Genomic DNA, 13,512 nt, shown 5'->3' with positions numbered 1-13,512 from the left:
GAGTATGAAAAAAAGGCACATAAGAGGCTGAAAGAGATTACATACAATGTTTCGGTTAGAAACAAGTCAGTTCCCAGATGGATGGGAGAGTGTATGTTTGAGCGAATTATGGAGAAAAGAAAGGATCCGGTATTTCTGGAGAGGTCAGAAAAAGCGAAGAAGAACAGGAGGGGTGGCTCCCTGTCTAATCCAATTGAGCCGTCACACTTCCAAGGTTCTATCTCTGCATCAAAGCATGCAAAGAAAATGGTAATACTTAATGGTATATAATGATACTGATATGTTTTATTAGTAGTTACATACACTAAGCATTTATGGAGTTATTTGATTTGTGCAGGCTCAGAAAGCCGGTGGAGTGCTTCCAACTGCTCCTGAGGTGTTCCTAAAGACACATTTCAAGGAAGTTCCAGGAAAAGGGAAAGTTGCGGCTAACAAGAGGGCACAACAAATCTCGGTAACACATCTAACTTTGGAAACTAATGAAATTATTTTTTAAGGAAGCATGCAAAACATAGGCACTTATACTTGTGATTTGAAATTTGAGGAACCTATAAACTTGTAAATGCTTGAAAATGTCTATGATTAACCAATTTGAACCTATAAACATGTTTACTATCCTAAATATGAGTTGTTTGATTGATAAAATCTTAGAATATAGCATAAACAAAGAAAATGGCTAAGTTAGAATGCCATTTAAGCCATTTTAGCCTAGTCATGAACCTATAGCCATGAATATGGTTCAAAATGTGTGAGTTTTTGCAATTTGAACCTATAAACATGTTTAATATGCTAAATATGAGTTATTTGATTGATAAAATCTTAGAATATAGCATAAACAAAGAAAATGGGTAAGTTAGAAGGTCATTTAAGCCATTTTATCCTACTCATGAACCTATAGCCTTGAATATGCATGAAAATGTGTAAGTTTTTGCAATTTGAACCTATAAACATGTTTACTATGCTAAATACGAGTTGTTTGATTGATAAATTCTTATAATATAGCAAAAACAAAGAAAATGGGTAAGTTAGAAGATCATTTATGCCATTTTAGCCTAGTCATGAACCTATAGCCATGAATATGCTTGAAAATGTGTAAGTTTTTGCAATTTTAACCTATAAACATGTTTAATATGCTAAATACGAGTTGATTGATTGATAAATTCTTATAATATAGCAAAAACAAAGAAAATGGGTAAGTTAGAAGGTCATTTAGGCCATTTTAGCCTAGTCATGAACCAATAGCCATGAATATACATGAAAATGTGTAAGTTTTTGCAATTAGAACCTATAAACATGTTTACTACGCTAAATATGAGTTGTTTGATTGATAAAATCTTAGAATATAGCATAAACAAAGAAAATGGCTAAGTTAGAATGTCATTTAAGCCATTTTAGCCTAGTCATGAACCTATAGCCATGAATATGGTTCAAAATGTGTGAGTTTTTGCAATTTGAACCTATAAACATGTTTAATATGCTAAATATGAGTTATTTGATTGATAAAATCTTAGAACATAGCATAAACAAAGAAAATGGGTAAGTTAGAAGGTCATTTAAGCCATTTTATCCTACTCATGAACCTATAGCCTTGAATATGCATGAAAATGTGTAAGTTTTTGCAATTTGAACCTATAAACATGTTTACTATGCTAAATACGAGTTGTTTGATTGATAAATTCTTATAATATAGAAAAAACAAAGAAAATAGGTAGGTTAGAAGGTCATTTATGCCATTTTAGCCTAGTCATGAACCTATTGTCATGAATATGCATGAAAATGTGTAAGTTTTTGCAATTTGAATCTATAAACATGTTTAATATGCTAAATATGAGTTGTTTGATTGATAAAATCTTAGAATATATCAAAAACAAAGAAAATGGGTAAGTAAGAAGGCCATTTAAGCCATTTTAGCCATGCTGTAAACCTATAGCCTTGTAAATACTTGAAAATGTGTATGTTTTCGCAATTTGAACCTATAAACATGTTTAATATGCATAATTTGTTTTGTTTGATTTCAGGAAGCCTACCAAAAGAAGCTTGACGAGTCTTCCACTCAAGAAGGGTCACAACCGGACCCTAACCAGCTATACTGGGAGGTCGTTGGTGGTAGGAAAAAGGGTGTAGTGAAGGGCCTAGGTGCAAGTGCTAGTTTGTTTTACACCCCCTCTTCCGAGAAAGGCTCGCAATCGTACAATCCTTCTATAGCTTCACAGTTGTAGGAAAGTGTGCAAGCCGAGGTTGTCGAGCGAATAGAGGAGGCAAAAGTGCAAATGCAGGCACAGATGGAGGCACGGTTTGTAACGCAATTGCAGGACGCATTGAAGAAGGAGCGGGAGGAGGCAGCAACTGAGAGTAAGCGAATGATGGAGACAATGTTGCAAAACTTGTTCTCTAACTGTTCAGGTGGTCCTCCATTTCAGTTTCGTAGGGAAGATGACCCGGACATGAGTGGTGGTGGGCTTGGTCACCAGACTCCGGTGTCGTAGTTTTTGTTCATAAAGCTCTTACATTAATATTGTTGATATAGGCCTTAGTATTTTTTGGGGGGAATATAGGCCTTAGGTTTTTTTTTGGGAATATAGGCCTTAGGTTTTTTTTGGGGGGGTTATAGGCCATTTCGTTATTTTTTGGGGAATATAGGCCTGAAATTGGTATTAATTATATTGTTACATGTTGGCCTTATCTATTTTTTGAAGGAACATAGGCCATTACTTATTCATATAGACCTAACTTAGTTTTAAAGTTAAGCTTATAAAACTATTACTAACTAATTACTATTACTATTAACTTGAACATTACTATTGTATGTATTGTTCGAAGTTGGAATTTTTAATTATTAATATTATTATTTTATATTAATTTTGAAATTAAATCACATGATAACAGGTTATAGGTTCAGGTTAGGATGGCATCGATAATGTAAATTGTAATTACTTGAAAATTGCATTATAACAATAAATTGCCCTGTTGCAATTCTATGAGGAATTGCGACCGTTTATCTAACCTGTCGCAGATCCCATGTTTTTGCGACCGTCAGGGCCTGTCGCAGATCACAGGAATTTGCGACCGTCAGGGCATGTCGCAGATCCCATGTTTTTGCGACCGTCAGGGCGTGTCGCAGATCACAGGAAATTGCGACCGTCACAGGCAGTCGTAATTTACTGAAAATTGCGACCGTCACTTCCTGTCGCAGATCTCCGAGTTTTGCGACCGTCTTAGGCGGTCGTAATTTTCAGCAATTGCGATCGCTTTGCCTGTCGCAAATTACAAATTACGTCAGTTTAAAAAACGGTCGTTGAAAATAAGAAAAACGGTCGCAATTTAATCTGCGACCGCCACGTGGCCGCAATTTTTTTTTTTTTGCGACCAGTTAAATAACGACCGTGCAGTTGCGACCGGTGACAGTCGCAATTGTGAATAGCGACCGTTTTCCTCAAAAATTGCGACCGGTGCTGGCGGTCGCAATTCACTGGTTTTTTTGTAGTGATATATATATATATATATATATATATATATATATTTTTTTTTTATATATATATATATATATAGCAACAAAATTACAAAATATTACTGAAAAAAGGTTTGATAAAAGATCGACATCATGTGGCCAGAGAAGGGTTTCTTGCTGGTGGGTGTGGGGTGGTTGGTGGGCGGAGAAAATGTACCCGCATTTAGAATTTTAGATCAACTTCATCAATCAGATAAGTATGTAGTCTTCTTCTTCATTGCATTGTTCATGAGTTAAAATTACTTGGAAAAAAAAATGAAAGCAATCGAATTAAAATTTCTAAAAATCAAGAATAATAAAACTACAACATACTTGGATAAAGAAGGAAGATTGCAAATTAAGAGAGAAAAAGCTTAGCTTGAATCACCGAAAAAACAAAAGGAAGAGAAAGAATGTCGAGGACAGAGAAAAGTAATGTTATAATTTTGGGTGAAAAATTTTTCGCACGTATGAAGGAGTGAAAATTTTCCTCTTTCATACTGTCATACAATAAATAGTGTACACCGGATTTTTTTTAAAACATTTGTGTTAACTTGGAGCATTTGAGGTTTTTTTAGGATATCCAATCTGAAAACAGATATCGGATACCAACTTGGATTTTTTTCGGATATCAAATAATTGAAGTATCCGATACGAAAAAAAATTTATATCATTTAAGGGCCAGTTCACTTCAGCTTAATTTCAGTTCAACTCAGTTCAATTCTATTCAGCTCCTAATTTCCTTCTTTCATAAAATATTCATTTTAGTTCAATTTAGTTCAGCTCCAATCAGTTTAGTTCAGTTCAGTAAGTGTGAACAAACTCTAGGAAACGTTTTTACAACACTTTCTCATAGCACTCAAAACCCCCAATTCTCAATTCTCATACATTCTCTTTTTTTTTTATATATATATATATATATATATATATATATATATATATATATATTTTAGAAAATAACTTCCAAATAACTCTCACAACCCTAAATATTCCAAATAATTCCAACAAGGCAACAACCCTAAATGATTAACTTAACAAAAATAACTTCCTTTAAAAAAAATCTATAAAATTTCCGTTTATGTAACTTTCACTTACACTAATTTTTTTCCTAAACATACATACTCGTATATCTCATGGATTAGCATAGATACATTCTAGTTTCGGCCCAATGGCAATAACTAGGTGACTCACTCAATTCCCGCCTTTTCTCATCAATTCGTGGATTTCGTGTCATTCAGTATGCAAACCAACTGCTCATTTGTTACCTCTCCAATTTCCAAACCAAAAAAAAAAAAAAATCTTTGAATTCCTTCTGAAAAAATCCAATCCAAATTTCGTGAAAAATGTCAAGGAAGATAGCAAAATCAGCAAGCATGTCCTCCGATAATCTCACGAAGAACAACTCCGACGAAACCCTAACTCTCGTAGAACATCTGATTATGGAGGAAATTCTTCCTCGATTACCGGTAAAATCCCTAATTCGCTTCAAATTAGTTTCAAAGAAATGGAATTCTACTATTTCTAGCCTTCAATTTGCTAAATTACACCTTAATTTCTCATCTCAAATCAACCGCTACTTTATCATGCTTCCTTACAATGATCAATTTTGTTCTACACAACAATGCGGCACCTACTGCCTGTTACCTGAGCGTGATAGCAGTGATGTCAAAGACTTAGTGAGTTTCGAGGATGGTGTCTGGGATGTTGGCTGGCATCATATGGTGGACTCCAGTAATGGTCTTGTGTGTCTGTATCAACGAGACGATGATGAGGATGACAGACATTGCTTTTTTACGATATGGAACCTGGCTACGCGTCAGTGCCGGGACATAGATAGCCCCAAGGGCGTCCATGTTTCGGTGGCTCATGGGTTTGGTTATGTGTCGTCGCTTGATGATTATGTCATTGTTGCTTCCTTTGGGTGTGGAACCGTTGATTTTAGTAGGTTTCGCGGTTTTTATATGTTTTCACTTAAAGCTGGACAATGGAAACGAGTGATAGGTAGTTATGCATACCTTCAGGTGAATCGGTGGTGTTGGAAGTGGAAAAGAGTAAGAGCTGGTATGGAGGAGGAGTCGATTGCAAGAAGATTGCGTGACCAGGCTGTCTTGGTTGGTGATGTTATGTATTGGGCTCCTGCTTTTTCTTTTAATGGTGAAATTGCTGGTTTTGATGTTGTGACCGAAAATCTGGTGAAGTACCCTGTGTTGGATTGGCAGAGTGGTTACCATGAGCTGGGATTGTATCAAGTGAATGGATGTTTATCTTTGAGTGGTAGCAAGAAAGAAGATGTGACTGATTTTTGGATGTTGAAGGACCCTAATGATTGGAGTTCTTGGCAGAAGATTTTGTCTGTTGATCTCACAAACATCTCTTTGATTACTTTTTCTGAGACGGGGAAGTTTTTGGTGCGAAAATCGAATGAGTTCAAACTGGTTGAACCTTGTAAGGAATCTCTAGAATGTTTCAAAGGGAAGCATACCAATTATGCTCATATGGTGATGACTAGGGATTATGTTGAGAGTCTCATTTCACCCTTTGGAGCAACTGAAGCCGATCAAGGGATAGATAACAGTGAGGTATGAATATGTTGCAAGTTTCTGTACCTTTGTATTTGTATCGTCAATCTTACTATTTCTAGTTAGCTACCCTATTAATGGTTCCAATTTCTGCGTTTTGTGATTAGATAATTGTTTGATTACCTCTGTCTTTCTTTTATTTTGACATAGTCATTCCATCTGTTAAAGTGTTGAGTGTCCAAGTCTACACTTTGAAATTTTTGTTGTGAATATGTGATACTTCTGTTGAAAACCCAAATATATGATGCTACATTGAAATTTGGTCTTATATTTCAGCCATAAGAAGTGGATTAAGTCGGAATTTTGTTCTGTTAGTACTAGACTTAGTGTCATCTTTGGAGCATTTGGTGGGGTACATGAAAATCGTTAGCCAATCTGTAGTTTTTGTTTGGAAAATTCTACGTGGTAGCCTTCAACTTTTGGTTTTTCTACTTGTGGCAGGAATAAAAAAAAATTATACCAAGATATAATTTTTTTTTGCCCTGCCACTATGTAGATAAATCCAAAGTTGAAGGCCACCATATAGAATTTACCTTTTTATTTTATTATCTAAGAAAGATTCATCCTTTGAAGTGGAATTCTTGAGTGAAATCCTTCTTAAGCTACTTTATCTTATAGTTTGGTACCTTGTGAGCAAAACTTACAGTAACACAGATGCAGTTGGTTTAGACCAATAGAAGATACAAGCCATATTTTTATGAAATCTGACTCCTTTTAATGGAGTTCTTAGGTTTCATGGATATCCACATGATTGTGACTCTTTTCTTTCGTGCTGAATGCTGATTGTGTTTTATAATTTTATTTGATAGGAGATTCGGAGATAGTTATCAAATCAGCAGTGTTTTAAAGCATTTTGTCTACAGTTGTTGTGTCATCTCTTCATCGAGATATGTGAACAGTTGAACACATGATATATTGCTGGCTTTTCAAGAGCTTGGACATGCTGTGCAATGTTTGGTATCTAATTAATCTCAATTATATACGTGTGTATATAAACGCAGGCACATATTCTTGGCAAAAACTTAGATACATCTAATGCACAATAAGTTTATTATTGTGCACCGAAGTATAGTAGCCCTTGTGGTCGATATAGTAAGGGTCACTAATCACTATATATATTGACTAAAAGGGTCACTATAATCTGATTTACTATAAACTTATTATGTACTAGATGCACCCATCAAGTTTTTGCGCATATTTTTTCTTTTAATGATCTGCATGTAAGGCCTTTTCTTCCCTTCTCCTCTGGAAGCTTCATTTTTTTTTTACCTCTGGTGGTTTGATTTGCTCTTTGGAATAAAGAAATTGCTTGTATTGATTATTACTTGAGTCTAATGAGTGTTGCTTCTTAAAATGTTGCAGGATAACAAGCATCTTTCCGCAGAGAGCATGCATCTAGAGAACAAGCGGTAGCTATGAGCATGACTATCAGTTGTTTTCTCATTTTCTTTTGTTGCTATTAGCCATTTTCTATATATTATGAGCAAGTGATGGTATTTTATCTGATATAAATGGCAGGCCTTCTTTGTCTCACAAATCAGAGAACAATTCTAGCATTGGAAGCAATGACTTCTGTGGACAGAGTAATGTTAGTTCTGGAGGTAGTGATGATGACGAAGATGATGAAGAAGATTATGACGACAGTGATGATGATGGAGGACTGTTTGGAGACTCTGAAAACCTAGAAGATTGGGATGAGGTATATAGTGATTGGGAATCTACCGAAGACGATGAAGATGATGACGTCGATGATGATGAAGATGATGACATCAGTGATGATGAAGATGAAGATTATAGCAACGATGAGGACGATGAATGGTAGTAATCGAAATAGGAGACTTTAACAATTAATTGATCACTAAGATGATGAAAACTAATTGCCTTCATTCATGCTTGGGGATCAGAGTAAAGACGATGATGTAGTTTCTACTTTATGCACCCCCTTCCCTTTTTTCTTGTAGGCTGTAGTGCTGTACTTTCATTTATGCTGTGAATTTTGAGTGATACTTGTTAGGGCTGTATGACTGTCCATATGGAAGTAGATGGCACCTTCTCTTTCATTGAGGGATGATATGATAAAAGTAGTAATTGGTACTTGGCTGAAGTTTTTTTCTTCTTTTTCTGTGGTTTATGTAGCAGGACATTCTCTTGTTAGCCATCTGTAAGGTGCAAGTACTAATGCGCTTTATTTCTTACTATGATGATTGTTGTGTTTTGCGAGGAATGTCAAGTATGTGCAAACATCTACTGATTTTATTGAAAGCAAATCCCTAGCTTCAATCCCATTGTAACAAATAAACCACTTCTCATATGCTGTGAAACTTATAAATAGCTGATGTTTTTATCATGTTCTGATTGAATTTTAGACGAATTACTGCAAAAGAAGCTTCTATTTTAAAATGTATGTTTGATTTCTTGAGTTTCAAAAAACATCAATTGGAGGGTGCAACTTTCCTAGGCATGAACATCATTTGATCATTATTGCTGATGTTATTATCTAAGCAGATCTGAGCAGAAAGGTGCTGGTGATTGGCTTGTATTGCGCGAGTATAGCATTGGGACTAAGAAAGTGATAGGAGAAAATGGCGTTAAAGAAGGAAGAGAAAATTGAAATTTTGGGTAATGAATATCTAGGAGGTGAAGGCATTGAAATAGTAGTAAGCAATTATTTGAATAGGTAGAGGTGCTGGCACAAGAGTTCTGATGACTGCAAGGGAAGAAGAGATAGCAGGGCAGGCTGTCATGAAACAGATTCTAGTAATTTTTAGAATCATCTCCTCTCTAAAAACTCGAGCTCACTTCTGCGATGGCATAGACCAATAACCATGCTTTGTATGTACGTAGCAGTCCTCATTGTAGATTTAACAAAGTAGTACTGACCAGTGATTTGTAATTGTTGTTATAAAGTTTGAAGTTCTGCCTTCCTGTAAAAGATGTGTAATGTGCTAAGTAGTACTGTCAATTTAGTATTCATGGTCTGTTGAAAATCTTGGAAAGGTAATTGATGATAAAACTTGCAGCTGATCAATGACGAGGACTGTCTCTTTTCATAGCATCCTGCTACATAATTTTACTGATTAATTCATAGTTTCACAATGTTAAGATCCATCCATGTACATATAGTCGTGTCTAGCTACTCTCATTGTGTGCATGCGCGTGTGTATGTTTGTGGTCGGAGAGAGGGTGTTTTGAAGGCCAGTTAGCTTGTGGCTTGTCAAACATGAATATATATTTGGTGTTATTAACATTGTCAATTTACAGAATGTCAGTATAAGTACAATAACCCTGGTTTTTTTTTATTGTTACAGTGGCAAATTGGCAAGGCTAGAAGAAAAAACAAAACCATCTAGTGTCTATTGAACATGTGCCGAGTTATACACCAGGTTAGTTCTTCATAATTGAAAGCATATACAAATATTAATCTTACTGTAAACTACAGAAATTTGAGTTGGATTGCTGTTAGAATTTGTTGGTGTTTTATTTTCGTACTTATAAATAGAATCATGATAGTGTTTTTTGGCTACACATTGAGCTACAGAGCTAGCATAGTTTAATCAAGGCTTCTGATAAAATAAGCAAACTGTTTTGATATTCTAACAAAAAAATAAACAGAGTACCATTCCTACAAGGCTATAATAGAGAGTCACAGCGAGTAAGGCTATAATAGAAGTACTTCTGTAAGGCTATAATAGAGAGTCACAGCGAGTACAACCAGCACAAAATAATAAACATACATGATGATAAAAGCAACTCATCAAGAAATATTTTACACAAGAACAGATATAAGTTGCATACATATTTGCCTTAAGTTCCACCCAAAGTGAAGATAAAATCAGTTAAAAGAGGAGGTATATATCCAAAGGTACCAGTAAGCTAAGGTTCTGAAACCCTTCATAAACACAACACTAGTAGAAATACTGAAATACACACAATTAGATAGAGTATTCATGAATACACTACTCTAAGTTTTAGCAGAACAAAGGGTGATAGGAGCTTGCATTGTTTTCCTTGGAGCTAGACCATACGCGTTGACACAGTCAGGGGAGCAATGTGGTCAACAGTGCGAAAGATGTGGACATTGAAGATGGGAGTTCTAACATTATCTAATTTCCCCTTCTGAATCAGCTCAAAGACACAAGTATCATGCTCCTCCAAGTTGTTTTCCAGCACAAATAACGGCCACTTTGATCTGAGTTGGCATTGTATAGATCCTCCTTTTGTCCATCTGCATCCGACTCTCCAACTTCCCTTTGTAGAACCTGGAACACGCAGCTCCACCTCGTGAGGCTCCTTGATCATATGCTTCTTTGCCCAATTCTTTGGGATTGTCTGCAAACAAAGAAATATCAACCCAAACTCATATTGAAACAACCAAAAAATTGTACAAATTTTGCATTTAAGGAAGGCAGACCAAAAATAAATCCCCTGTAAACATGTGTAGGCAGCATGGTTATCTGAAAAACAGGAAACACTGTCTTATTATACTTCATGCCACGGCTATAACAGTCAGCCATCTTGGAAGCTCTTTTTTTTTCTCCAGGTTTTAGAACCCGCCTATTCGATATGAAGTACTTTTGGCTTTGAGGAAGTTTTCCTGCACCATGGTCAATTGGAAATCAAATTATAAATTTATAATACAGCAATATGTTTATTAATTCATTTGTTACAGAATACAGTATGTACAGTATACAAATTTGAATGAGGAATGACTAGCTAGTTTGTATTACCTTCACTTGAGCTTCCTTCCCGCTCTTCTTCCATTACATGACTTACATCCTTAGTCTCTTCTTCGCCTTCCTCCAACAAAGAGCAATCCTCTGATGATGAATCACAAATCTCAATTTCTTCTTTAGCAACACTACCATAGTTGATGTGGAGAGTACTTGTACAAGAAGTTCTTCTTGAGCTATAATTGGAATTAGTGGTAAAGTGACAACCCTCTCTCTCGCAACCACTCTTGTCAAACACTGACACCTCAAACGAGGAGTCTTTAACAAAACGAAACACTAGGAAGTCAGCTTCTTCCACTCCATTATCAAGAACAAACTGTTCCCACCCATCTGAAAACATCAATGACATTTCATCACCTGTACTCGAGAGCCTAATTTTCCATTTGTTTTTACTCGGTCCTATAAGTGTACACCACGGTAAGAGTTTCACCTTGAAACACTCCATGAACTTCCGAGGAATTCTCTGCAAGAAAAGTTCACCAAATAAATTCAATCAAGTAAGCTGATATTAGTAATTTAAGTACAGTAGCTTTCAAAACAGTTTTTCCTACCAATTGGTGCTTGAAATCTCCAAGCATGACCTTGAAGAATTGGTGTTTTGTTGCAGGAAACTCAGACCAATACTTATAATTCTCCGTCATTTTACAGCCTTCACATTTCTTCTCCATAACTGCAGTAAAAAAACACAATGAACAATGCTAATATAGTGAAACATAACATAGAAATTTAGGCATTTATATTCATGTTTCCATTTTATATTTCAGAATCTAACTTAGACTCTACTGGAACACCCTCCATCAATACTGAGTCTGTTGGCCACTGCAAGAGTAGTCACGGATGGTCGTTGGTCTAATATCTCTATACCCTCTCTTGTGGAGACTCCTCCGCGCTTTTATGCTCACCAGGCCAATCTTCTGCCACCAGTTCAGGAACACAATTGGACCTACAACTTTCTTCTCTGACTCGAATCTCAACTCGATCTCCTACAGGACTAGTACCTGCAGAGTCTAGTTTCTTTGTTCTATCTGTCTCATGACTGTTATATTGTAAAAATATTCTCCTGCAGGACTTCTTGATGCAATTAAAAACCTTTAATTTACTTTAACATTGCAAAATTCTCCCTTTAATTTACTGTAAATCTAGTTAATAATTGTTGTTTACTATCGTTATAACATTATATATTTGTCTGACTATTAAGTAGTCAAGTATACACATAATAATCATCTTCCTTGTTTCAAATTCAAGCTATAAAGATCAAAACATTATACTACAATATGCAACCAAATTTATGGACAACTCACTAATTAAAATTACTAACAAAAAAAAAAAAAAAAAAAGTACTAATAGTATACCTTTTTCTTCTCTATGCAAGATCAGGGGATGGACCAAGGATGACTTCCAGTAACTTGGTCGACGGTTGCTCGTTCAACAAGGAAAATCAAATGGTCTGAGATGTATAGGGTTGAAGAAAGAATGCCTTTGAAAAAGTTGTGAAAGAAGATGGGTTAGGACTTAGGAGGAAAGCTAAGTTGAGAACATGGATAAAAATGAATTCTTGATTAAGAATATTGGGTCTACCACTTACTATATAAGGAAATTGTGCATTATTGATGTATCAAAGAAGAGAGCAATGCTAAATTAAAGCATCAAACTAATAACTTTGATGAAATTGACATGTAAAATTAAAAGGAGTGAAGCACATGCAATTATTAAAGTTAGGCAGAATTGTACTGCAAAATTCCTATAACTAGCAGCCATTAACATGCAGTATGGTTTGATTTTTCAGCTGCTATTTTGGTGAGGATATGATACAAACCATATACATGCAGCTAGGAGCTATGCTACTTCATGCCCGACACGGGTATATAAGGTGAAATGAAGAATCCGAGTAGCATAGGCTAGGAGAGATTTTTTTTTATAAAACAAAGAAGCTAACTAATGAGTAAAACCAATGGTATCAGATTCTATTTTAGATGGTTTTCATTATTGAAACTTGAAAATAGACCATTAGAAGTTAGAACCGAATATGGATCTTTATTCCGGGTCTAGGATCGAGTTTAAGTTTTTCCTATCTTTATACAATTTGTTTGAAATTAAGTTTTCGGAATCGGTTTAATGTAATATTACCCTAAACATTTCCGTAGTACCCTTTTATTTAACAAAGGATTATCCATAATATTGCCTTGAAAGTGTCTAAAAAACACTCTTACAAGTACCTTTGGGGAGATGACAAATGTATAAACGAGTATATTAAATGTTCTCAAAGTAATAATAGTCCACTTTAATTTTATTCTGTTTGGACCAAAAAATTTAAGTTTTATACTATGGAGTGTTAAGTTCACTCCAATCTGGTTTCAAAAAAAAAAAAAAACCGATAAGGCGATCAAACTGTATATCTTTGATATGTTTAAGAGATAATGTTGGAAAATGTTTAAACAGTTAGCCACTTTGGACTTTGGCTTTAAATTTTGAATCTAAGTCCAATATGGCAAACATTCTGATAAATATTAGTAAGAAAAAAGTGTATAATGGTAAGTTCGTAATCAGGAAGCCCGTCTAGCTCAGTTGGTAGAGCGCAAGGCTCTTAACCTTGTGGTCGTGGGTTCGAGCCCCACGGTGGGCGTTTCCTTTTTATTTTTTTTTTATTCCTCTTTCGTTTTGGTACAATGAATGGTGTAACAATTATAATTATTACCATGTATAGAGATACTACAAC

At 35.3% G+C, this 13,512-nt stretch overlaps 3 protein-coding genes and 1 non-coding gene across 4 annotated transcripts; 3 read left to right on the top strand and 1 right to left on the bottom strand.

Moving 5' to 3' along the window:
- Positions 1-64: 64 nt before the first annotated feature.
- On the top strand, positions 65-2,219 carry LOC110700764. Its single transcript, XM_021878363.1, has 3 exons — positions 65-249; positions 338-454; positions 2,019-2,219. Exons 1-3 carry the CDS (start codon positions 82-84, stop codon positions 2,217-2,219), a joined length of 486 nt encoding a protein of 161 aa, XP_021734055.1. The 5' UTR covers positions 65-81.
- A 2,223-nt stretch (positions 2,220-4,442) lies between these two features.
- LOC110700713 (F-box/kelch-repeat protein At3g23880-like) lies at positions 4,443-8,398 on the top strand. The gene is made up of 3 exons (XM_021878304.1): positions 4,443-6,066; positions 7,429-7,475; positions 7,585-8,398. The coding sequence occupies exons 1-3, from the start codon at positions 4,831-4,833 to the stop codon at positions 7,886-7,888; spliced, it is 1,587 nt and encodes a 528-aa protein (XP_021733996.1). The 5' UTR covers positions 4,443-4,830; the 3' UTR covers positions 7,889-8,398.
- Positions 8,399-9,772: 1,374 nt separating this feature from the next.
- Positions 9,773-12,585, bottom strand: LOC110700712 (B3 domain-containing protein Os12g0592300-like). The gene is made up of 5 exons (XM_021878303.1): positions 12,149-12,585; positions 11,348-11,466; positions 10,794-11,259; positions 10,478-10,660; positions 9,773-10,395 (listed from the first exon to the last, which is right to left on the bottom strand). Exons 2-5 carry the CDS (start codon positions 11,462-11,464, stop codon positions 10,208-10,210), a joined length of 954 nt encoding a protein of 317 aa, XP_021733995.1. The 5' UTR covers positions 11,465-11,466; positions 12,149-12,585; the 3' UTR covers positions 9,773-10,207.
- Positions 12,586-13,346: 761 nt separating this feature from the next.
- TRNAK-CUU lies at positions 13,347-13,419 on the top strand. The gene has a single exon. It is a non-coding gene; the product is annotated as a tRNA-Lys (tRNA).
- The last annotated feature ends 93 nt before the right edge of the window (positions 13,420-13,512 follow it).

This window comes from Chenopodium quinoa, unplaced genomic scaffold (genome assembly GCF_001683475.1).
Source record: "Chenopodium quinoa cultivar QQ74 unplaced genomic scaffold, ASM168347v1, whole genome shotgun sequence".
Classification (NCBI taxonomy): domain Eukaryota; kingdom Viridiplantae; phylum Streptophyta; class Magnoliopsida; order Caryophyllales; family Amaranthaceae; genus Chenopodium; species Chenopodium quinoa.
This window is presented reverse-complemented; position numbering and strand designations above follow the sequence as displayed.